Here is a 26235-nt window from a genome sequence, read left to right on the forward strand (position 1 = left end):
TGGAGAGTTATTCTTCTGGGCTAGTTTCTTAAACTTCAGCCTGCTCTTTATCATAAATTAATAGTGATCTGAGTCCATGTCCACTCCACAGGACGCTTCACAAACCAATATTTGACAACGGAATCTCTGCCCAAGATGCAATCCAGTTGGAACCTTCCCGTATTTCCAGACCGTTTGCAAGTATATCAGCTTCCCTCCTTATTTTACGACGCTGTATTCACTATTAGTAAGTGAAATGTATTGCACAACTCATTCTCTTTCCTCTCTCATGCCTGCTACGTAGGCCGTATTCGCCCATAACTATTTCTTCTATTCCTTCCCCTGCTACCGCGTTCCAGTCACCTGTGATTATTAACTTATCATCTTGTTCTGCATACTGAATTATCAGTTCAGTATCCTCATAGACTTTTTATACCTATTCATCTTTCGTTTCTGACGTCAGCATGTACACCTGAACTACGTTTGTTAACGCTGCTTTGATATCCATTCTGATGGAAACAATACTGTGACTAACCTATTACCAGTACTCACCCTCTACTCTGCTTTGTCATTCACAACGAATCTTGCTCCTGTTATACTATTTTCTGCTGCTGTTGGTGTTATACTATATTCTTATGACCAGAAATCATTATGTTCTTTCACTTTCACTATACTGACTAGTAATGTTTTTCACATCACTGACTCCCACTACGTCTAGACTGAGCTTTCACGTTTCCGTTTTCGTATTTTCAAGGTTACCTACCACGTTCAGACTTCTCAGATTCCATTGTTCTAGTTAATTAAGACATGATAACGTTGTGCGCGAATGTTTTCCAGTGATACATCTGTAAGAAATAGAACAATTGTGGCTCTGTCGTCTGCAATGAAAATACCTTATCTTAATAACAAACTGACAACAATTTTTCCAGATAAGGTGTGAATGAAGAAGATAAAATATAAACGTCAGTTTTTGTTCATTTGCCGAGAAACAAGCCAGTCCCAATGTTCGCAACTATGTTTACAAGCTTCAGTCAGCCACTAACACACAAACAAAGCCAAGAGATAATGAATCGAATTCTCGTGACTGTACGTTACTCTTTGAAAACGAAGAACACCTGTGCAGCAGCTGTATCAACAATAGGCTACCAAGAAATTTCAGCAGCTTACAAACCATGAGCGAAGGAGCAGGAACGTTTAAATGATCAGCCATACTTTGAAAAAGCGTCACTTAAGTTCTGCTCATGAAGCTGACGATTCTACTGCCATGCTGCTGTACATCAGAAACTTGTTTGGTATTTTCCTTCTTCAGTTCACCACCTACGGCAAGGTAACGTTTAGACTAGATAAAATTTTTAAACGCCTTAGTTAGCCGTAAACTTAAGAAAATAGTGACGTCATCTTTGTGCAATGAAATTGTAATAATTTCTAATGACTAGTGCTGTAGGTTCAGTGACCTAGAAAAGTAGTTTTAGTGCTGTAATATAGGATTTATGAAATATAATGAATATGTGATGATTTGAGGAAAAGTCGAGTGATTTATTGTAAATGTGAGTTTCCATAAAAGAGGTGGGATATCTTCCAGATAATTGACACGTTGTGGAATATTTCTATTAGTTTCTTCTAAACTTTTCTGAGTGAATGCTGATATGCCAACAGCGCCCAAAATAATCTGTTACACTGATACAGCACATAAAGAGTATTTAATAATAGAATGGTTTTAAAATCATTGGCCAAAGAAAGTTGAAAAGTACGTATTAAATTATATACATTTAAGTGACTAAATGTAGAGCGTTTCTGAATGAACTGAAGTAAACAACTAGGAGAGGAAGTGCAAAGTCTTTATTCCAATGGGTATCTATAACCGAACAATTTCATTGCTATGGTCACAGGTTCGAATCCTGCCTCGGGCTTGTGTGTGATGTCCTTAGGTTAGTTAGGGTTAAGTAGTTTTAAGTTCTAGCGGACTGATGACCACAGATGTTAAGTACCATAATACTCAGAACCAAGAATTTTATTATTTCATCCGTAAAGCATGATGTCAAAAGGATTACAACTAATAATTAAACACAAATAAAACTGTGTGCTTAGTATGTCACTTTTTTATGATACTGCTACATATTTCAATGCTTCGCACCGTTCAGGTGCAAAGCTACAAAGCTGGATTGCACCACATCAAGGGAAAAACAGATTACAATCCGCCTTTTGAAGGACAGGAGGAGCAAACAGACACTGCACACTACTTACCGTTGCATTTGACTTTAGTTGTACATGAAGTGTTACTCTGCCTCTTCACTTTTTACGCTGTAGACACATGACGTATGTGATTATATTTATGTAAGTATAATGCTATTGGTGAAACTTGGTTGTTTAATTTACTGAACATCACAATTGTGTTACTGTATTGCATGATTATATCACTGTATATATTATAACTAGAATTAAAACGTGAAAGCATTTCAGCAGAACACACATACACACACACACACACACACACACACACAGACACGCACACACACATACACAGATACACACACACAAACACAAGTATATATATTTTGGAGAGAGATGTGGGGGAGGGTGGGGGGAAATGGAGACAAAGAAATGCAAATTGTTTAACTATTACAAATTAATAACGTATTACGTGTTTAAAATCTTGAACATGCAGTACCCGGCAACTGTAGAATTATGAATACAACGGGAGTCAGACAGCCAACCAGCTGCACACAGCTAAAGGTTTTTGTAAACTTTTGACGTGGTTGGCTGTGTGATTCCAATTATATAAATATTATGTCTTTAAAAGCTAAATAATGTCTGAAATCCTTGCGAAAAGTGACACTAGCAACTATTCAAATGGTGTCTAAAATCTATAAGACTGGAGACATACATCGAGGTGTTTGAAAGATTATTAACAATACAATTACAAGGATAGCAATGATGGCCAAGTGCGAGAACTGTCATATTATCAGCTTAGCAGCAGATGCATCCACGTTTCTGACAAAAGTAATATACAGAAGGATGGAAAATGTCATTAGATTCCAAACCAGCAGTAAGGCAGCTCCATATCAGGTATCCATCATTGTTTACCGAAAATACTGGTCATGCTTGTCGAAATGTCTGTACGTACTCGACCAAGTCGCCAGATGTGGCAGGTGGGATAACATGACGTGTTTGACAGATTTATACTTCGGCGGCAGAATGCAACGATGAGAGGTTCACCATCTGGAAGAATCTCAATAGCTGGGATTAAATCCAGATCGAACTGAAGAAAACATTTAGCGACAACGAGCAAGAAGTCCGCTAATTAGAAGGGAAATTGAAGAGCCGGACCCAGCGACATGGGGAGCGACACAGTCCCAAAAAATTATTTTTTTTAACAGCAGCTGGCAGAATTTCGCACTCCATGGCAGGAATTGCAAACGTATGTACCAAGCTCTTCTGGTAAAGTTTGTCAAAGCCACCAAGGAATTTATTTAATAGTACCATCTCATCGACGAAATGGAACAGAAAAGTGTCTGACGAGAAAATTGTATACGACTTCAAAATGAGGGGCACTATGGAAGTTATTGAAGATTTCTGCGACCTTGTTCCTCTTATATGGAATTAATAAGAGAAGAGATAGAGTATCTTATAGCAGCAAGAATTTCCAGACAGGAAGAGATAGCAGCCTTGAATGTCGACCCCATGTCTTGGGAGGTAATAGAGAATGCTGAAGAAGAGATGTATCGATGTTTAGCACCAATCTTCGCCACCAGTCCAGTACACAATGAAGACTCGGACGTATGCCACAGGACAACCCAACATCCTGCAAACGCAGGTACAGCCAACTCGTCTGCCGAGTGTAACGCCCAGTAGAAGAACATATATTTGGTGGACAGAGGAATATGCAACAGTATGTTTCCACTAAGGGCGCCCTCGACATGTATACGCCGTTGCAGAGAAAGGAGACTAGTGTTCGACTATTAGTACGTCGTCAGACGTCAGTCATAACAACAATTTTATTCAGGCCAGTCAACTGCAGGCGATTAATAGTCAGCCTATGGAATGAAGGTCGTTGTCGTACCCCAAAAATGGTCGCTCTCAAACATGTTGTAGCTGTCCCCCGTCGTCGTACAGAGATACCAGCACATCGCCTACATTAAGCGAAGCGGCCGTACTTGTAGGTGGGGCAGCCAGAGATGAAAATTCTCCATGAACGACAGCCACAAAGATACCAAAAAACAGATGAAGATTAGTCTTTAACGTCCCGTCAACAACGAGGTCGTTAGAGACGGAGCAGAAGCTCCGATTAGAGAAGGATGTGGAAGGAAGCCGGCCGTCTACCTTCAAAAGAACCATTCCACCATTCATGTTAAACGATTTAGGTAAATTACGGAGAACCTAAATCAGGATAGCCTTACATGTATTTGAACCGTCTTTCTCCCGCGTGTGAGTCCATCATACCAACCACTGCGTCGCCTCTCTCGTTCCCAAGATGTCAAGAACTCACACTGACGTCATCATCGACGACCAACCTGTCAGGCCGCTGTTAGATTCTGGGACTTCTTTTCCAGTAATATAAAATGCTCAATGTCACCAGATAAGTAAGGATATGTTCCATGACACGAAAGCGATTGTGGTAAAAGTAGCAAATCGTAAGTATGTCTAGCCCACTAGAACACGTACTGCAAGAACAACTATCAATGAGAGAACACAGACAGCCCTGCCAATTCGTGGCCTTAACAGAACGCAACCATAATGTAAAAAACGAGTATTCTAGGGGTAGCGTCTGATTAGTGATCAAAAGGTCCTTAGTCTCGAGTTAGAAATCTACCACTGCTTATATTTTGATTAATAATCAGCACTGGCTGTTGAAGGCTCCCGGTTTAAGAAGCCATCCTCATTCTGCCAACGGCCTTATCAAAGAGGGTGGACGAGCAGACAGAGGTTCAAGGCTCATTCTTGTCCTTGGGGTGGGAAACGCCCCTAAAGGCGAAAGAATCAACAACGACCAACGGCGTAAGGATGCAGAAGGCAATGAAAACCACTGTATTAAAGGTACGTAAAGTGTATTCACAGGAAAATAAGCCTGTAATTGAAGAATCATGATGCTCTCTCCCTGGCAAAAGATTCTGGACTACTCCCCCATTCGGATCTCTGGGAGAGGACTGAAATAGGGGAGGTGACCCTGAGAAATAGATTGAATAACCAACGACAGGATAACGCTCTGCGAGTCGGGGCATGGAATTTAAGAAGTTTGAACGTGGTAGGAAAGGCAGAAAATCTGAAACGAAACATGGAAACGTTCAATCTAGACATAGTAGGGGTCAGTGAAGTGAAATAGAAAGGATTTCTGGCGATAGGATATTATCACAGCAGCAGAAAATGGTGTAACAGTAGTGGGATTCGTTATGAAGTTAGTGCAAAAAATACGTTACCCTGAACAGTTCAGCAATGATAGGACTGTTCTTGTCAGAATCGACAACGATAGATCAGGTAGAAATACCGACGTCGCCAACTGAAGATGAAGAGACAGAGAAAGTATATGAGTATATTGAAAGGGAAATATAGTAAATAATGGGAGATGAGAATCTGATAGTCATGGGGGACACTGAAATGCAGAGGTGTGGGATGGAGTAGAAGAAAAGTTTACAGGAGAACATGGGTTTGGGATAAGGAATGAGACAGGAGAAAGACTAATTAAGTTCTGTAATAAATTTCAAATAGTAGTAGCGAATACTCTGTTCAAGAATCACAAGAGGAGTAGGTGTACTTGGAAAAGGCTGGGTGATGTGGAGAAATTTCAATTAGACTACATTATAGTCACACAGAGATTCCAAAATCAGATACTGGATTGTATGGCGACCCAGGAGCAGATATAGACTCCGACCGCAACGAAGTAATGATGAGGAGTTGGCTGAAGTTTAAGAGATTAGTCAGGAAGAATCAATATGCAAAGATGTGGGATAGGAAAGTACTAAGGAATAACGAGATATACTTTAATTTCTCTAAGGCTCTAGATACAGTAACAAGTAAGAACTCATTAGGCAGTACAGTTGTAGACGAATGGACATCTCGGAAAAGGACAATCAAACCAGCCAGAAGGCGATGGATAAAAAAAAGTCACAATGCTCTTCTCAGAGTCAGGCATAAAAAGTAATCATAGACTATGGAAGAGAAGAGCTCTACATTACCGATCTAGATGCTCAGTTTAACTGTAAGGGTTTTATCGATTGCAAAAAGCCACTCAGTCTCACAAAAGAGTAGTACAGCCATCGAGAACATTACAAGAATTTTAGATAGGTAACAATAACTTTCCTTCATTAATTCTAACGAGCAACCATGACTCAGCCCTAAGTATATGATCCAAGGGACAGCTGAATCAGTCCGAGAATTGCCGGTTAGTGACATCGACGAGGAATAGTGCTCCACTATCGCTCCTAACTACGCAGTAGGGGAAGCTACTGTCGAACTGAAAATAGGAAGTGGCCTGATCGAGGAACAACGTGGACGATAGTTATACATTCTGCATCCATTTCTACAAATAAGAATGGAAAACAGACTTACCAGACGGCTAAATGTAAATCATTGGGAATCATCTACCAATAATCCAGCGCTGGAAGATGGTGTCACCCGCCAAACGACGTATGATTAAGGACAAAGTGAAGAAAATGCTGCAAGATGATATTATTGAACCTTCAAGAGAATTCTCAGTCGTTTCTCTAAAAAGAAGGATGGAACACTGCGTTTCTGCGTCGAGTACCAACCACAGAATAAAGTCACGAAAAAGGGTATCTATCCATTACAACATGTTGACTACAACGCAGACTGACTAAAGGAAGAAAAATATTTATCAACTGCGGACATGCAAACAGGCTGACGAGACTGGCCAGGAAAAGACAGCATTCGTAACTCTTAAAGGCCTGTATGAGTTCACAGTTATGGTGAATACTTGAGGCACTTTCTAACATATGATGGAGAGATGGAGAATCTGCTTTGTTACCTTAAATGGACAAAGTTGTTTTGCAATCTGAATGACATTTTCATTTTCGGAAACATTATAAGAATATACACTCCTGGAAATTGAAATAAGAACACCGTGAATTCATTGTCCCAGGAAGGGGAAACTTTATTGACACATTCCTGGGGTCAGATACATCACATGATCACACTGATAGAACCACAGGCACATAGATACAGGCAACAGAGCATGCACAATGTCGGCACTAGTACAGTGTATATCCACCTTTCGCAGCAATGCAGGCTGCTATTCTCCCATGGAGACGATCGTAGAGATGCTGGATGTAGTCCTGTGGAACGGCTTGCCATGCCATTTCCACCTGGCGCCTCAGTTGGACCAGCGTTCGTGCTGGACGTGCAGACCGCGCGAGACGACGCTTCATCCAGTCCCAAACATGCTCAATGGGGGACAGATCCGGAGATCTTCCTGGCCAGGGTAGTTGACTTACACCTTCTAGAGCACGTTGGGTGGCACGGGATACATGCGGACGTGCATTGTCCTGTTGGAACAGCAAGTTCCCTTGCCGGTCTAGGAATGGTAGAACGATGGGTTCGATGACGGTTTGGATGTACCGTGCACTATTCAGTGTCCCCTCGACGATCACCAGTGGTGTACGGCCAGTGTAGGAGATCGCTCCCCACACCATGATGCCAGGTGTTGGCCCTGTGTGCCTCGGTCGTATGCAGCCCTGATTGTGGCGCTCACCTGCACGGCGCCAAACACGCATACGACCATCATTGGCACCAAGGCAGAAGCGACTCTCATCGCTGAAGACGACACGTCTCCATTCGGCCCTCCATTCACGCCTGTCGCGACACCACTGGAGGCGGGCTGCACGATGTTGGGGCGTGAGCGGAAGACGGCCTAACGGTGTGCGGGACCGTAGCCCAGCTTCATGGAGACGGTTGCAAATGGTCCTCGCCGATACCCCAGGAGCAACAGTGTCCCTAATTTGCTGGGAAGTGGCGGTGCGGTCCCCTACGGCACTGCGTAGGATCCTACGGTCTTGGCGTGCATCCGTGCGTCGCTGCGGTCCGGTCCCAGGTCGACGGGCACGTGCACCTTCCGCCGACCACTGGCGACAACATCGATGTACTGTGGAGACCTCACGCCCCACGTGTTGAGCAATTCGGCGGTACGTCCACCCGGCCTCCCGCATGCCCACTATACGCCCTCGCTCAAAGTCCGTCAACTGCACATACGGTTCACGTCCACGCTGTCGCGGCATGCTACCAGTGTTAAAGACTGCGATGGAGCTCCGTATGCCACGGCAAATTGGCTGACACTGACGGCGGCGGTGCACAAATGCTGCGCAGCTAGCGCCATTCGACGGCCAACACCGCGGTTCCTGGTGTGTCCGCTGTGCCGTGCGTGTGATCATTGCTTGTACAGCCCTCTCGCAGTGTCCGGAGCAAGTATGGTGGGTCTGACACACCGGTGTCAATGTGTTCTTTTTTCCATTTCCAGGAGTGTATAAGCTGCCTGACAACTGTGCTGAAGTCTGTTCAGATGGCAGGTCTCCTAGATCGGAAAAAGTGCATCTTCATTAACCAATAAAGATCTTGCGGTACCTAGTGAGGAGCCATAATCAGTCCTGATAAAAAGAAAATACGATCAGTCGCTAAATTTCCGACTCCTCGGCACATTTGTGATGTGAGACGTTTGCCTGTGATGTGTTCACTCCACTGGCAATTCGTAACAGAATTCTCTACTAAGACACATCCATTGCATGTATTGCTGCAGGGAGACACCAGCATATCTGGGAACGAGATGCAAGAAAGATCCTTCATTTTCGATAACGTATTCTTCAGTTCATACATTGTATGACTGGAATACCAAGAAAGTGATTCACATTGACTATCTGTTACGGGATAGCTGCAACAGTGCGAATTCAGGAAGGTGCTGAAAACGAGACAACTTATGCTTCCAAGGTTTTCCCCAATACGAGATGATCTAACAATAATAAGTAACGTTCTTTTTGATCCCTTGGAAGGAATGGAGTCATGTGACCAAAGTGAAACGCAAGAAATGCAATTACGTGACCTCACAGTGCAAGCCGACAAGACCTCTTCCCTCCTCTTTACACACCCTTCCCCTGAGCCCCACCCACTCTTCCGTTCCCCACAGTTGTTTCCACTCAATCACAATGCAGTAATAAAAATGAAAGAATCGATTAAAAATCGAGCATGGACGAACTATGTAGCAATTTGTGCATTACGCCCCACCTCTTTCCACTCAGTCACAGCCAAGTGTCAAAATGAGGCAGTGAGTAAATAAACAAATAAAATAAATTCAAATATATATCTATCTGAATCTTGCTTTGCACACCCCACCTTACCCTTTATCTCCAGCCAATCAGTCTGTAGTATTAAAATGAAGCCAAACTCAAAGGCATGAATTATTTCCTTGATATTTACATAAAAATGAGCACACATGGATACATAAGGCGTTAATACAAAACTGCCACCTAAAAATGATGCCAACGTCAAAGATATGCATTACTTCCATGAATTTAAATAAAACTGCGCAATACTGAAATGATGCGTAATAATGACATCGAGGTAAATATATATGCATTATTTACATGGTATGTATGTAATATTGTGTGCAAATACACACCTCTGCCGCCAACTTGCAGGCTTTACTCGAAAGTCAAAGGTAATTAATTACACATACATATTTCTGGCATAAAATTGAAATGATGTGTAAAAATAGTGCCACACTGAAAGATACGCATCATTTACACACACACACACACACACACACACACAACTCTTCTTACATGTTCGACATACGTTCTCACATTCGAAGTAATAATATTTCTCTCTCTTTCTGTTTCATACATCAGATACTGAACTCCATTCACAAATGATCTCTCCCTTTCTTTCCACCTCTGCCTCATCACTAATTTTCATGTCACATCTGCCTCATCATTTGTATTATACTAAAGAGGTAATGAAACGTAAATGAGACAAAATATACTTTAAAAAAGCTTTTGTAAAATATTTTCACACCGAACTTTGACAGTTTATACTGTCACATGCATTGTATATAGACAAATTTTATGAATATTCCAATTTATCTTCAAGAATTTTTAGGACATCATCTATTGCAAGAAATAGTTTGTTAGTATTTGAATAAACATTTGAGACAGTTCCATAGGACAGCCACGTTTTGACTGCTGCATCTATCTTAATAAAATCAGAATGTCACAGACTTTAATTTTGTGGGCCAACAGTATACAATATGGTCGATATACTTCACGTATCAATGAATCAATTTGTTACACTGGAACAGAAACAGTTCTTTGGGATAAATACAGTCATACCTACCCTACGCTTCAAAAACTATTAATTGTTCTTAATCTGTAAAACACTATCTCTGAAGCAAGTGTATCATTTTCGCATTCAGTTCAGAAAAATCCTTTAGATCGTCAATGACATAATATGTGAAAACTAAACCTTCTTTAAAATAGCCAAAGAGCCATGACAGTCTTCTTTTAGGAATCTAATATTAATATGCCTTATTGTCCACTGCATGATACTTCATGAATTGAAACTGACATTTTTATTCACAAGAAATTCCGTACCAATATTCTAGAAATCAACTATGTGGGTGTTATTCAATCTTCCGTGGTGTATCAAGGACATGTTACCACTGTTGAGAAAATCAACTGCAGCATTGCTAATGGTCGAGAATCTTGATGGCAGATACATCCTGCACTGCTTGTGATGAAGCAGCACAGCTGTTCCAGAGTTCACGTGGAAGTACAGTATCGGATGATGCTGCCCTTTCTCAACGCCAGCAGTCTTACACTGCTTACTGCACCTCCCAGATACTTCAAGTTTTGTTACTTGGAGTAGCTGCTTCCATGTGGAACAATAAGTAATTGATAAACAAAATGCATTCTATTATTAGTCCATATTGTACTTACATTTTTGTGATGTTGGTGACTATAATGGTGGCGGAGGCAGCTGATGATGCAGCATCTGTGACTGAACCACTGCAAGTGAATCTTACCGCTTCTATGTTAGGCCACCATGCAAAATCATGTAATAATCACGGGAAATGGTTTCAGATTTGCATAACGAACTCTTTATGGGTGTCTTTCAACAGAAAGCTCTCATATCCAATACTCCATTCTGCAATTGAGTGTTTCACTTTATTATTTTCATCAGACATCATAAAATTTAGGCAAAAATTGACAATAATTGGCATTACCAAGTGATTTACAGTCCATCGCTTTTTATCGGTTCATGTTATAGCAACAATGGAGAATTAGAGTATGCAGATGCAGGCATTGACTCAGCATGAATTTCTGCGAGAATCCCATCCGTACTTTTCTTAGAATGTGGACTGTAAGTAAGCCGTGCCTCCAGAATTCTTCGTGCGTATCGGATTTCAAGTGGTTGTAAATAAATATAGATTTTTTGAAACTAGCATCATCCTGTTTGCCATGATCGTTTCTGCTTTACATTTAATGCAGAATGCCTCCCCTAAGTCAAGGCTAGAGGCTGTAGTTAGTGGGTGAAGGAACAATCTCATAAAAAACTGTAGCACAAGGGTTTGAGGCTCACTTATCTGTTTCCTGAAAGAATAAGTAAGAGGTCATTCGAGATTATGGAAATGTGCCTGTTCAAGTACTGATTCAGCCAGAGTTGATAAGAAATTTCCGGGAATCCTCCACTCCACTTAACTTTTTAACATGCTTGATATCCTGCATGGGAACAGGCTCAGTATACATTTCTCACGAGATAGGCCTTATTTAGGCAATCCCTACCGCATAATTTGCAGAGTATAAAAGCTTCCAACTGTTTCATAAACTCAAGCATCAACATGGTGATCAATTTGGAGTGACAGAGCAGAAGTTCAGGAATAGCTGTATGTCTTGTTCTGGTTTATGCAGTCTGTCATTTGTTATGCATGTATCACGACTGTGAAGGCATCTCAGACATGTTTCTTTCTACATTCAGTGGTACAGAATTTGTGGAGATTCGTTGGTCTAGTATCGTTCTCCTCCTGACTGAGCAGATGGAAAATCTGGAAGAGGAAGTAATAGTATCAGCAGAAGTCATCAGACGAAAATCATCTCAGTTGGCTGAGCTTCATCTATTAACCGAATTACGTTACTGTAATGGGTGACCCGGCAGCAAACCATATTAAGTTAGGTGATCGCCAATGGGCTGCTGCCGAATCTACCTTTAGAAGTGTGACATGCTCTGGAATGATACATGGATGACAATTTAGATTCTAGCCATTTATTGGATGAATGTTCCCACATTTCCGACACAAATGTTTATGTAATCAAAAAACCTCTTAAAAACAGTTGTTTGCTAGTCTGCAACCGTCTCTTGCCAAAGTTAGGCCACGAAAACAAATTTACCTGAATACAAAGATCTCATGCATTCTTACTGGTTGTAGGTTTGGCATGTTGTAATCCTCCTGGAAAGTATTTTTCAGCTTCTTGTATTGCCATTAATTTATTTTTGTGGATTTAATAACATTGCACTCAATTGCCTATGAGCAGCTTGAAGGACTGCTTCATGCCAAGTTTCTATCTTAATCGCTGAGTCATCTAATCTGTTTGTTAAGATTTGTAGCTGTTTACTTATTATCGCTTTCTCATATAGTTTGCTTAGCTGTCTATTCTCTGCAGAGAACTATCTAAGGCGTTCCTGGTGTTCTGTGCATGTTGTTCTAATGCTGTTATTAGGTTCTATACTGATTTTGTAATACCCAGTTTGTAACAGTCTCGACCTCGCTTCTAACGAGGCTCGTTTTTTATATTTTAGCTTTCGTCGCATTCTTCTGTTAAATGTTGTAACTGAGTCCTCGATTTCTCATACGAGAGTTTTAATTCCTGAGAGAAAAGGAAGTACCGCCAATCCCCTCTGTCCTATACATGAATAAGTAAACACAGAAGATGACAAGTAAAGAAAATTGAGACCAACATACGAAGCTAACAAATCCTGTATGCCCATTACACATGACATTTACGCAGTTTCCTAGACCTAACTGAATAACGTACGTTTCTCTAATGTTCCTTTTTAATTCGTAGTTCTTCTTTTTCCTCAACGGTTGAAGCAATCTGTGGCAATGCATCAAACTCACCTCCTAACGCTTTGCCACTATCGTTCATGGACTATAGAAGCTGCAATGGAAGCCGTAAAATGCCTCAAAATAAATCATGACCTAATCATCCTTTGTGGAATCACAGGTTCCACCAATGTCGTTATGAATCGCAATGATTACCCGACGGAAGGCCTCTGTCAATATTTGACTCCTCCACCTATGAACTCTGGCAAGTTAGTCTTACCCAGAAGTCCAACCTATTCCTTCACTAGCCCTCCACCATTCCAACCCCTTTACCTCCTGGATCCCTACTCGTCACTATTGACGCCACTTCCCTGTACACCAACATCCCTCATAACCATAGTCTTGCTGCTTTTGAACACTACCTTCCCCAACGTCGTTCAGACTCTGACCCACAATCTCATTCATCATATATGTTACCAACTGTATCCTGAAGCACAAATAATTCTCGTTTGAAGGGAAACTAGACAAAGACATATAATCATGCCCTGAAATGATGGACATCCTACCCAAGAGCCTTCCCACCCCTCCTAAAATGGTGTTTGTAACCCGCACAGCTTCCACAGCACCCTAGTCCATGCCTATGCCACATCAAATCTCAACTCTTTGTCACCGGGATGATACGCCTATGGAAGATCCAAGTACAAGACCTGCCCAATCCGCCCACCCAACCCTTCGAGTACAGTCACAGTCTTATCCAACACTATCAGAGGCTGGATTCCCAGTGAAAGTAGTCATATCGCATACTGGCTCTACTGGAATCTTTGCACAGCTTCTTATATTGCATAGTTGTCCACCATGACGGACGGCCAACGCCAAGCTTTGGCCAGAAGTGTTGTAGATCGCCCTGTGACACAACATGTAGCTTAACATTACATGCTCGATTTCAATTTGTGCTTCACAACCAGGCCCATATGGATCCTCCTCTCCACCATCAGCTTTTCTGAACTGTACAGAGGAGAGTTATTCTTAAAACACATTCTCTGCTCCCGGATTTATCTTGGCCTTCACCTTCAGTAACATACTGTTCCTGTACCCCATATCCAACAGTTTCTACCTCTTCTCTGTTCACGTCCACTCACCCTCATTGTGTACCACACCTTTCCAACACATCTGTCCATCTTCTCCCTTTCCTGATCCTTTCCTGCTCTCCTTCCCCCCCCCCCCCCCACCCCTATACCCCACCTCATGCCATCCAGCCTCAGAGTCTCCCCACTCGGCACCTTCTCATGCCTACATCTAGTCACTGCACTCTCTGCCGGACAGAGCTCTTCTCTCGCCCAGCCCCTATCCTGCCATCTCATATCCTTTCCTTCCCCACTCCAGATTGCTACTTCTGTTCAACATGGCAGCTGCATTCCGGTCCAAGCTGTTGAAGACGTTGGTCATGAGTGGGTGAGATGTACTCGCTTTCTTTGTTGATGAAAATTTAGTGTCTAAGAGTCCTTCGTTGTACCTGTCTGCAGTTCAACGTGTCTTACAGTGAGTAGCAATCTATCGGTCTCCTAATATTGTTTACAGTCAATATGACATATTCAGTGGGGACGACGAAGATGTGGAGCACAAACAGAGAAAATTAAAAAGCATTATTCGGTACCTTGGACGAGCATGTTTCAAACAGGATTTTAAGGGTTGGGAAATACCTGTCGTGGTTTAATAGCCATAGCTTTATCGCAAAGACAAGTCAAAATCTAGCGGACAAACAAAAGCTGAACGAAGAGAAAATGAGTGTAAGGAGAGCGAAGATATAATCTTTCAATGGCTTCGAAAGTAAAATTTTGCCCATTGATCCGACTAAAAGTTCTACGAAATTTTGGTAAGCAGGTCGAAATCATCTGTTCAGTCACTCACTGACTGCACTCAGATTAAAACAGAAGATGACAGACAGAAGTCCGAAATACTCAATTCGGTCTTCCGAAACTGTTTCACTGTGGAGGACAGTAACGTGGTGCCTCCATTCCATCACCACAAGTGAGTGAGAAATAGACATTCAACTACAACAGCTTATCAGTGGAAACGCTTCTAGACCAGGTGAGATACCTGTGAGATTGTAAAGAGATTACGCGATAGAACTTGCTCCCTTTCTAGCAGCAGTTCAGCTTAGCTCGCTCAAGCTACAAAGGCTGTTCAGCGACTCGAAAATTCCCTTCTTCAAGGAGGGTCGTAGGACAGATTGACATAATTATGGGCCTACATCGCTGACATTACTCTCTTACAGAGTAGTGTAACTTGTTTCATGCTCAGGTATCATGATGTTTTGAGAGAACGAAAACATCCTCTATCAGAATGAACGTAGAGCTTACAAACAGAGATTTTGTGAAACTCAGCTCGCTTTGTTCCTCCATAAGAGCCTCAGAGCTGCAGATATCGGCACTCAGGTTGACGTTATGTTCCAAGACTTCAGGAAGGCATTTGACACAGTCCCCAATTGTCACGTTTTGGAAAAAAACACAAGTTTACCGTGTACTGTACCAGATTTGCTACTGGATTCGAGACTTCTTTACATACAGACCTCAAGACGTTGCTCTTAAGGAAGCAAAATCGACAGGTGTAAAGGTAATTTTAGGAGTACCGCAAGGAAGTTTGATAAGACAGTGATTGTATACATTATATATAAATTATCTAGAAGATAACGTTAAAAGTTTCGTACAGCTGTTAGCAGATGATGCTGATGGACAGTAGGAACGGCATAAGACTGTAGTGATTTGCAGAAAAACCTGCAGACAATTGATTAATGGTGTAGGGACTCGTAGTTGACCCAGAACGTAAATGAACTTAACATGCTGCGCATAACTAGGAGAAGAAATCCTGTACAGTCACGTTACTGATAAATTGGTGGATACGATGTGTATCACTTCATAAGGTCCTAACAACTCCCTGCTTGCCGAGCAATAAGTTCTGCCTACATACTCCTTGACAGTTAATAAATCAGTCAAGAAAGCTAGATAGAGCAGATAAGCAGTTATTAGCATCTCACTTAGATAGTGAACTGGCATTACTTAGTTCCAGTAAAATGAAAGTAGAGGAATTATGGGCGAAATTAAAGCAGATTGTAAATCGTCACCTGGAGGATTATGTTTCTAGTTTGTGAACAAAGTACGGAAAAGATCCACCACGTTTTAATAACTAAGTTCGGTGGATGTTGAGGAAGCAGAGGCTGTTGCACTCTTGGTACAAAAGGGAACGCACAAATGGCAAATTAGAAAAGATCTATGCACGAAGCATACAACTACCACCGTCATACCTTAACAAAAGATCTGGCAGAGAACTCGAAAAAGGCTCTAAGCCTTCCATTTGAACCTTCCATTCAGTTCTGTGGCAGTTGAAGATAGCAAAACGAAAGCCAAAGTTTTGAATTTCACATACAAGAAATCATTCACAAAGGAGAATCGCACAAACACATCGTTATTTGACCATCGGACACAGCCTCGTAAGGATGACATAGTAACAACCATTCCTGCCGTACTAGCGTAGCGAAACAGCTGAAAGATTTTAAAGCAAATAATTAGCCAGGTCCGGATGGAATCCCAGTTCGACTTTGCAAAGAGTACTCAGCGGCATTGGCCCCTTACTAAAAAATGGTTCAAATGGCTCTGAGCACTATGTGACTTAACTTCTGAGGTCATCAGTCGCCTAGAACTTAGAACTAATTAAACCTAACTAACCTAAGGGCATCACGCACATCCATGCCCGAGGCAGGATTCGAACCTGCGACCGTAGCGGTCGCTCGGCTCCAGACTGTAGCGCCTAGAACCGCACAGCCACTCTGGACGGCGCGGCCCCCTACCTAGCTTGCTTTTATCATGAATCTCACCCCCAGTACCAAGTCCCACGTGACTGGAAAAAAGCCCATGTGAGTACTTTACATATGACGGGTAAAGGAATGAATCCGCAAAATTACAGACCAGTATCCCTAACATCCGTTTGCTGCAGAGTCCTTGAACATATTTTCAGACCGAATACAATGAACTTTCTCGAGACTGAGAAGCTTATGTTCACGAATCGGCATGGTTTTAGAAAACATCGCTTGTGCGGACAGCAGCCTGCCTTTTCCTCACATAACATACTGCGAACTGTGAATGAAGGGCAACAGGCAGATTCCACAGTTCTAGATTTCCGGAAAGCATTTGACACGGTGACCCATTAGAGGTTGTTATCAATGGTACGAGCATGTGGAATAAGTTTATTGATACGTGAGTGGCTCGAAGACTTCGTAAATAATAGAACCCAATATGTTGTCCTCGACGGCCAGGCTTCATCAGAGACAAGGATATCATCAGGACTGGCCCAGGGAAATGTCATAGGAGCACTGTTGATTTGGCGGTTGTTTGCAGATGATACCGTGGTGTACGCCTAAGGTGTCGATGTCGAGAGACTGTAGGAAGATACAAGACGACTTAGACAAAATTTACTGTTGGTGTATGAATGGAGATAGCTCTAAATGTGGAAAATGTATATGAGTCGTTCTTTGGGCGTATATATGTATATTGATCAAACGAGATGCGTGTGTGCTGCGCTCGTCGTTTTCTATAAATTCCTCTTCATATAACTGTTTAGCTTGGCTACTGCACACTCCACAATCAAAACAAGAAACTGGGTATACAACAGATTATATTTTTTATTTGTGGGTCACCTATGAAAAATTTGTAGAGCAGTGAAAGATCTTGAAATATGGTATAATCATGACTGAAATAAAAATCGAGACAGTTGTTTACCAATGATGAACATGAACCATAGTGAAACTAACAAAGATCAAAGTCTCAAAAACAATCAAACAAAATCACAAAACGACAATAAACGCACGGGGTAGCTTCACAAAGAGTGCAACAAGGTCTGCTATCTAGGTAGCCCACGAAATCAAACTTAACGAAAGAACAAAATGCCACAAAGTTATATCAAATTTACCAATACAAGTTGTGTGTCAAAGTAACCAAATAATAAGCTACTCAGAATGTAGACCACGCTACCACAATTTGTGATACTTTCTTCTTTTGGGGTCATATGTCTTCTGTCTGCTTTCATGCGGCCCATCACGAATTCCTCTCCTGTGCCAACCTCTTCCTCAGAGTAGCATTTGCAAACTACGTCCGCTATTATTTGCTGGCTGTATTCCCATTTCTGTCTTCTTCTACAGTTTTTACCCTCTGTAGTTCCCTCTAGTACCATGGAGTAATTCCCTGATGTCTTAACAGATGTCATGCTCTCCTTCCATCTTGTCAGTGTTTTCCACACATTCCTTTTCGTCTCCGATTCTGCTCAGAGCCTCCTCTTCCTTACCGTATCAGTCACCTAATTTTCTAGATTCGTTTGTAGCACCACATCTCAAATGCTTCTATTCTCTACTATTCCCGTTTTTCCACAGTACATGTTCCACTACCATACAATGCTGTGCTCCAGATGTACATTCTCAGAAATTTCTTTCTCAAATGAAGGCCTATATTTGATACTAGTAGACTTCTCTTGGCCAGGAATGTCTTTTTTGCCAATGCTAGTCTGCTTTTGATGTCCTCCTTGCCCCGTCCGTCATTGGTTACTTTGCTGCCTAGGTAGCACAGTTCCTTTAATTCACCTATTTCGTGGACTCGCATTCGGGAGGACGACGGTTCAGTCCCGCGCCGGTCATCCTGATTTAGGCTTTTCGTGATTTCCCTAAATGGCTCCGGGTAAATCCCGCGATGGTTCCTTTGAAAGGGCACGGCCGACTTCCTTCCCCGTCCTTCCCTAATGCGATGAGGCCGATGACTTCGCAGTTTGGCCTCTTCCCCTAAACACCTCCCCCCCCCCTCCCTCCCACCACCATTCTATTTCGTGGCCATCAATCCTGATGTTAAGTCTCTCGCTGTTCTCATTTCTGCAACTTCACATTACTTTCGTCTTTCTTCGATTTACTCTCAAACCGTATTCTGTACTCATTAGATTGTTCATACCGTTGAGTATATCGTGTAATTATTCTTTCACTCAGGATAGCAAAGTCATCAGCGAATCTTATCACTGATGTGCTTTCTCCTCGAATTTTAATTCTAATCTTGAAACTTCCTTTTATTTCCATCGTTGCTTGTCTGATGTACAGATTCAAAAATATGGGGGAAAGACTCATCCATGTCTTACAACCTTTTTAATCTGAGCACTTCGTTCTCCCTATAGTATACCCTATTCTTCTCAGAATTCCGAACATCTTGCACTATTTAATACTGTCGAACCCTTTTTCCAGGTCGACAGATCCTATGAATGTATCTTGATTTTTCTTTAGTCTTGCTTCCATTATCAACCGCAGTGTCGTATTTGCCTCTGTGGTAGTTTTACCTTTCCTAAAGCCAAACCGATCGTCATCCAGCACATACTTAATTTTCTTTGCCATTCTTCTGTATATTATTCATGTCAGCAGCTTGGATTCGTGAGCTGTTAAGCTGGTTGTGCGATAATTCTCGCACAATTCAGACTGCAAGAAGTCTTCAGAACTGAGTGGCTGATACTTTTCCGAATGTCAGATGATATGTCGCCAGACACATATCTTCTACATACCAAGGCGAATAGACGTTATGTCGCCGCTTCCCCCAATGATTTTAGAAATTCTGATGGAATGTTATGTATTCCTTTTGTCTTATTTGTTCTTAAGTCTTTCACAGCTCTCTTAAATTCTGATTCTAATACTGGATTCCCTACTTCTTTTTAATCGACCCCTGTTTCTTCTTCTATCACGTCAGACAAATCTTGGCCCTCATACAGGCTTTCAATGTACTCTTTCCACCTTTCCGCTCCCTCCTCCGCATTTAACAGTGGATACCATCCTTGCTTTTAATTTCACCGAAGGTTGTTTTGACTTTCCTGTATGCTGAGACAATCCTTCCGACAATCATATCTTTTCCGATTTCTTCACCTTTTACATGCAGCCATTTCGTCTTAGTTTCGCTCCACTACCTCTTTATTTCATTCCCCAGCTACATGTATTTCTGTATTCCTGAATCTTTTTTGTAATTCCCTCTTCATCTATCCTCTCAAGTATTTCTTCTGTTACCCTTGATTTCTTCGCAGTCACCTTCTTTGTACCCATATTCTTCTTCCCAAATTCTGTGATTGCCGGTTTTAGAGATGTCCACTCCCCCTCAACAGTACTGCGTACTAGCATTTTGTACATTGCCACAATCTCGAAATGACAACTCTAGTCGGAAAATTTCATGAAATTATGAATAAATATGTGTGAGAATTTAGGATGTTTTTTAATTCACCTAACAAACCCACAGATCTTTACATGCACATTTAACCATTTATACTGATATGAAACACTTCTTATAACACACTCATATTTATATGATATTCTACGGGGTTAAATCTATTTAAATTGAGAAACTCTCGGCCGGTGCACAGGACACCAAAACAAATATCTTTCTCTAATGTCATAATGTCTGTGAGCATTTTTATCCAGTAGGCGGTGTATTCGCTATTGAGTTGTAACGTCTAATTTATAGTTGTAACGGTTCCTGCTCTAACGGTAGAGGGGGGTACTTCACTCTTCAGTTGTAAAAGCTGTTTCATATTCACATTTAGTTGTACAGTTTGACCCAATGCAGGACATGTTTACGAATGGACCGATATATTTGGAGTACGAACCCTGATGTGGTTGATACTTATTACGTAATGAACTAAAACGCACGAGAACCTGAGAGGCTTTATCAACAACAATACCTCAGTTGCCATATCCCACAGCATTTGACGTTTACCGCTGTGTGTCGGCATCTGAGTGAGGACGTTTCATTTAGCAGATTACCTGGACAGGTACTAGGTTGAGGAAGCTGTCCTGCATCACCTGGAGCAAGATCATTCCGTCACCACTTTTGCAGCTGCGGGTAACATGAGGACGAATAAGAGGAATGTCAGAAACGTCCCTCATGATCAGTATTGTTACATCCATTCCACTCATAGCGTGTGTACAACCTGGAAGAAGGAGATTATCCACTCAGAGCACAATTTTCCCAGTGGTACCTGGAATAGTATCAAATGAATCCTGAATCTCCAGCCTCTGCGCTGTTCACAAACGCTGTAACGTTTGGGCGTGATGGGTCCTTCAACATCCACAATGTGCATATTTGTTGTGAGTTTACTCCACATGCTACATCTACTCGCTGACTTCAAGTGCGGTTTCACGTTGAATGTGTGACAGATACTGTTGGTGACTAATTTGGACGATATCCCCTATCTAGGCCGTTAAAACACAGGGATTACAGCAATTTTCTCGCCGGAACTGCTGGGTGACGTCACACTCGTTATAAGACAGCGCATGCGATTCGAGCATGACATGGCGCCAGCACATTCCAGTCATTCTGTGTGTCAATTCTCGAACCGACAGTTTCTAGAAAAATGGGTTGCAGGAGTGGTCCTGTATCGTGATCTACTACTATGTCCTACTTGGTTCCCGGATTTGACCCCGCTGGAGTTTTTTGTCTGAGGAGAGATGCACACCTAGTTTAGAAAACCTCGTTGAAACAGAATAGGACCTGGCTGGGCCGATAGTGTTGTAGAAGCGACAGGAGAAATTAAGGACCTGCCAATGTAATCTTCGTTTACAAGTCAGTGGCGGCATTTTAGAACCTCAGCTACAGAAGTAATTGTATTGTGATAATGTTTTTGTCTCTTGGTAATAAAGAATCAAAAATTGTTTGTCTTACTTTATGTCTACTGCAAGTATGGTTTGATGTCGTCTTAAAATGGTGCGTCATAGGAAAATACTTTACACAAGTGTTTTCAGTTTTCTGTGCTAGTTCAAGCAATTGGCTGGTTTAATTACAGTACTGGCCGTTAAAATTTCTACACGAAAAAGAAATGCAGATGATAAAAGGGTATTCATTGGACAAATATACTATACTAGAACTGACATGTGATTACATTACCAGGCAATTTGGTTACGTAGATCCTGAGAAAACAGTACCCAGAACAACCACCTCTGGCCGTAATAACGGCCTTTATAGGCCTGGGCATTAAGTCAAACAGAGCTTGGATGGCGTGTACTGGTACAACTGCCCATGCAGTTTCAACACGATACCACATTCATCAAGAGTAGTGACTGGCGTGTTGTGACGAGCTAGTTGCTCAGCCACCATTGACCAGGCGTTTTCAGTTAGTGAGAGATCTGGAGAATGTGCTGGCCAGGGCAGCAGTCGAACGTTTTCTGTGTCCAGAAAGGCCCGTACATGACCTGCAACATGCGGTCGTGCCTTATCCTGCTGAAATGTAGGGTTTCGCAGGAATCGAATGAAGGGTACAGCCACGGGTCGTAACACATCTGAAATGTAACGTCCACTGTTCAAAGTGCCGTCAATGCGAACAATAGGTGACCGAGACGTGTAACCAATGGCACCCCATACAATCACTCTGGGTAATCCGCCTGTATGGCGATGACGAATTCACGCTTCCAATGTGCGTTCACCGCGATGTCGCCAAACACGGATGCGACCATGATGATGCTGTAAACAGAACCTGGATTCTTCCGAAAAAATGACGTTTTGCCATTCGTGCACCCAGGTTTGTCGTTGAGTACACCATCGCAGGCGCTACTGTCTGTGATGCAGCGTAAAGGGTAACCGCAGCCGTGGTCTCCGAGCTGATAGTCTATGCTGCTGCAAACGTAATCGAACTGTTCGTGCAGATGGTTGTTGTCTTGAAAATGTCCCCATCTGTAGACTCAGGGATCGAGACGTGGCTGTACGATCCGTTACAGCCATGCGGATAAGATGCATGTCATCTCGACTGCTAGTGATATGAGGCCTTTGGGATCCAGCACGGCGTTCCGTATTACTCTCCTGAACCCACCGATTCCATGTTATGCTAACAGTCTTTTGATCTCGACCTCGTGATGACTGAGTGTTATGTGATGTCCTTAGGTTAGTTAAGTTTGAGTAGTTCTAAGTTCTAGGGGACTGATTACCATAGATGTTAAGTCCCATAGTGCTCAGAGCCATTTGAACCATTTTTTTGGATCTCGACCAACGTGAGCAGCAGTGTCGCGATACGATAAACCGCAATCGCGATAGGCTGCAATCCGACCTTTATCAAAGTCGGAAACGTGATGGTACGCATTTCTCCTCCTTACACGAAGCATCACAACAACGTTTCACCAGGCGACGCCGGTCAACTGCTGTTTGAGTATGAGAAATCGGTTGGAAAATTTCCTCATGCCAGCACGTTGTAGGTGTCGCCATCGGCGCCAACCTTGTGTGAATGCTCTGGAAAGCTAATCATTTGTATATCACAGCATCCTCTTCCTGTCGGTTAAATGTTGCGTCTGTAGCACGTCATCTTCGTGGTGTAGCAATTTTAATGGCCAATATTGTAATTATTAAGCTGAAAACTTCTGACAGGAAAATATGGCGATAGAGAAATATTTTTGTTTCAGTATCCCGTGTGACCTCGTAAGTTTTGTTGGTTTGCATCATTTTCTCCTTATATATTAAAGATTTAGTGATTATTTCTTATATAGTCAATAAATATTATTTGATTATGGTTGACGACAGACACCTGTAGCAGACTCGACACAAAATTGAAGGTGATGCTGCACAGGTACAGAGAACATAATACTCAAGAATCTGTTTCCAGATATCAAAAGGATATCGTTGAGGAATGTTAATGATGCTGTTAGTAAATCACCTCAATAAGTTTTAGTAAATACGTAATTCCTCTACAGGCTGAGGACATACTGGTGACTGTGGACGAGGGTACACTGATGGGAACCACAAAAACCAGCCTCTACAACACAACGTACACGGCCTTCCTTGGAATCCCGTATGCTGAGCCGCCGCTTGGAGCGCTGCGTTTCACAGTGAGTTTACTATCAGCAGACATTGATAAGTAACGACCTGGCATTCACTGACACTGTGTCTAGTTGACTAGCGGTTACAGCTTAGTTGACGGAGAAGGTGTCCACGAGGTACGTATTGTACGAATGAAGGAAGATTATGTCTCTACCTACCCTCGAGAACTAGCAAGAACCTTATGAATTCGAGGTCGCAAAATGCCATTGATATTTATGTGATTCCATGCCGGACATATTCCCCACCACACAATCACAATATTGGCTGCTGGTGGCACAGGGGTGGGGCTAGAGATATCCAATGATGAGCATAGCACGGGACTGTGAAGTGTTGTTGCTTAGTCCACCAGTGCCTCACAATACTGATACTGTGCTAGCAGTGTTGATTCAAAGCAGAGAAATGTCAACCACAGAAAAGGAAACTTTGCCTTCTACCTACAACAACAGCTGCTGAAGACGACATTTCGTCAGACAGTAACCCATGGAATTGTGCGAGTTAGAAAGAAGTGGCAAGATGAGTTAATAGAATGGTTGGTGTCTTATCTGCTCCATTGTGAGGACAATGTACGGTCTTAGACATAAAAACTGACCTCCAGCCGGCCGCCACAGAGACTAAGTCCGAGTAGTTTACTTAAGGTGGCTAATCGAAGATAATTCGCTTGACATTCTACTCACCAGCAATAACAAGTACTTTCAGAAACAGTTCTGCAGCATAGCTCGTGGCTGCGTCGCGATCAGAACAGCTTACGCTGGAGCGTTCTTCGACCTGCAGCGGCCAGACGCCACCCGCCCCCTAAAATCCGGCGCCGCTCAGGTGACCGCATCGCGACGCTGTCAGTGTATGTTTCAACTGTCATTTTCGAATTTGAAGTTCTAGTTATCATCTTGCAGTTAAGCATTGGATTTTGCATTCTTGAAAATCATGAACTACGGTTAAGAGTTGTAAAATTGAGTCGCAAGTGGAAAAAGGTGTAACATCTGCAACGCAATATTTACTTTTGGTATAACAGAGGGGTGAATGCAGAGGAGGCAGCTAGAAAGATTTGAACTGTGTGTGAAGCGAGTGCTTTTGGGGAAAATACGCCAGAAAAAGACATTCTTGTTTCAACAAAGATCGTTCTGGAATGAATGATTTTCCACATTAAGGAAGTCTAGACTACCGATATATGTGATGGATTACCTACAATTTAACCATTATGCAACATTTGCCTTCAACAGGCAACGTTCAGAAGTATGGTGTAGGAGTACTGCACGCTCTAAACCGAAACAACAAAAATCAACGGAGTGACTATTGTTGAACGTCATCAGGTCGCTCACTGAGCATTCCCATGTAGCACTGTTACAGGTGACGAGCTATGATGCCTTTATCGTTAACTTCCTAAGAAGAAATGAAAGGCTGAGCCCCACCAAAAGACGTAAACTCGAGCAAAGAGTAGTGTGAACATAGTATTTTACATCTGATAGCTCCAAAAATGTGTTTTTCGCTACGAATGCTGCCCCAAGGGTGTGTGCATGACATCTGGAATTTGTTGCCAACAACTGAGACACATTTCGGTGGCAGCGTAAGAAATTCGACCGACAAAACTACATCACGTGTGCTACTGCATGATAACGCACTCTGTGGGTACAGAAACAAAACTATCCAGGAGATTGGTAGGAAAGTCATCTCTCAGGCACTTGTATTGATAGAGAAGTCCTCTCTCAAGCACTTGTCTCATCATATCCTCGTGAAATGTTACCTTTCCCGCTCTTGATCAATCAACCGTCAAGGCAATTCATTTCTAGACGAAAATGCTCTTCAAACTACACTAGTTTAATGACATCGTTAGAACCAGTAGGTTTCTACTGGCGTAGAATTTGTAAAGAGTTGTCAGGGACGGTCGGTTTTATTGGCCACCTTAAGTGAACGACTCGGACTTAGTCTCTGTGGCGGCCGGCCGGCGGTCAGTTTTTATGTGTAAGTCTGTACGTGAGGAGAACAACAATGATGTCACGCGCTTAACAGGTGACAGTGGTAGTGAAACACGTGTCAGGCCATGTAGTTCATCGTCCTTGTCAGACAGCGAGTCGCAATACCCGTCTTCAGTATAACGTAGTGGAGGGTAGCCATTGTCCAACAAGCGGATACTAAACATAATTACCTCCATGGAAGATAATTCTTTTATTTTTTGAGTCATCAGTCTTCTGTTTGGTTTGAGGGGATCAGCCACGAATTTCTCACCTGTGACAACCTCTTCATCTCAGAGTAGCACCTGCAACCTACGTCCTCAATTATTTACTGAACGTATTCCAGTCTCTGTCTGCCTCTACTGTTTTTGCCCTCTACAGCTCCCTCTATTACCATGGAAGTCATTCCATGATGTCT

The 26235-nt window shown here is 42.3% G+C and overlaps 1 protein-coding gene across 1 annotated transcript in view; it reads left to right on the forward strand.

Annotated features, from left to right (window-relative positions):
- Positions 1-1196: 1196 nt before the first annotated feature.
- The window catches only part of LOC124789702 (juvenile hormone esterase-like), a 129887-nt gene continuing 104848 nt past the window's right edge, over positions 1197-26235 (forward strand). Inside the window, exons 1-2 of the mRNA XM_047257154.1 lie at positions 1197-1306; positions 23745-23879. Of these exons, the coding sequence (XP_047113110.1) occupies positions 1244-1306; positions 23745-23879 (198 nt within the window). The 5' untranslated portion in view covers positions 1197-1243. The remainder of the gene's footprint in view (positions 1307-23744; positions 23880-26235) is intronic.

Source organism: Schistocerca piceifrons, chromosome 3 (genome assembly GCF_021461385.2).
Source record: "Schistocerca piceifrons isolate TAMUIC-IGC-003096 chromosome 3, iqSchPice1.1, whole genome shotgun sequence".
Taxonomy (NCBI): Eukaryota; Metazoa; Arthropoda; class Insecta; order Orthoptera; family Acrididae; genus Schistocerca; species Schistocerca piceifrons.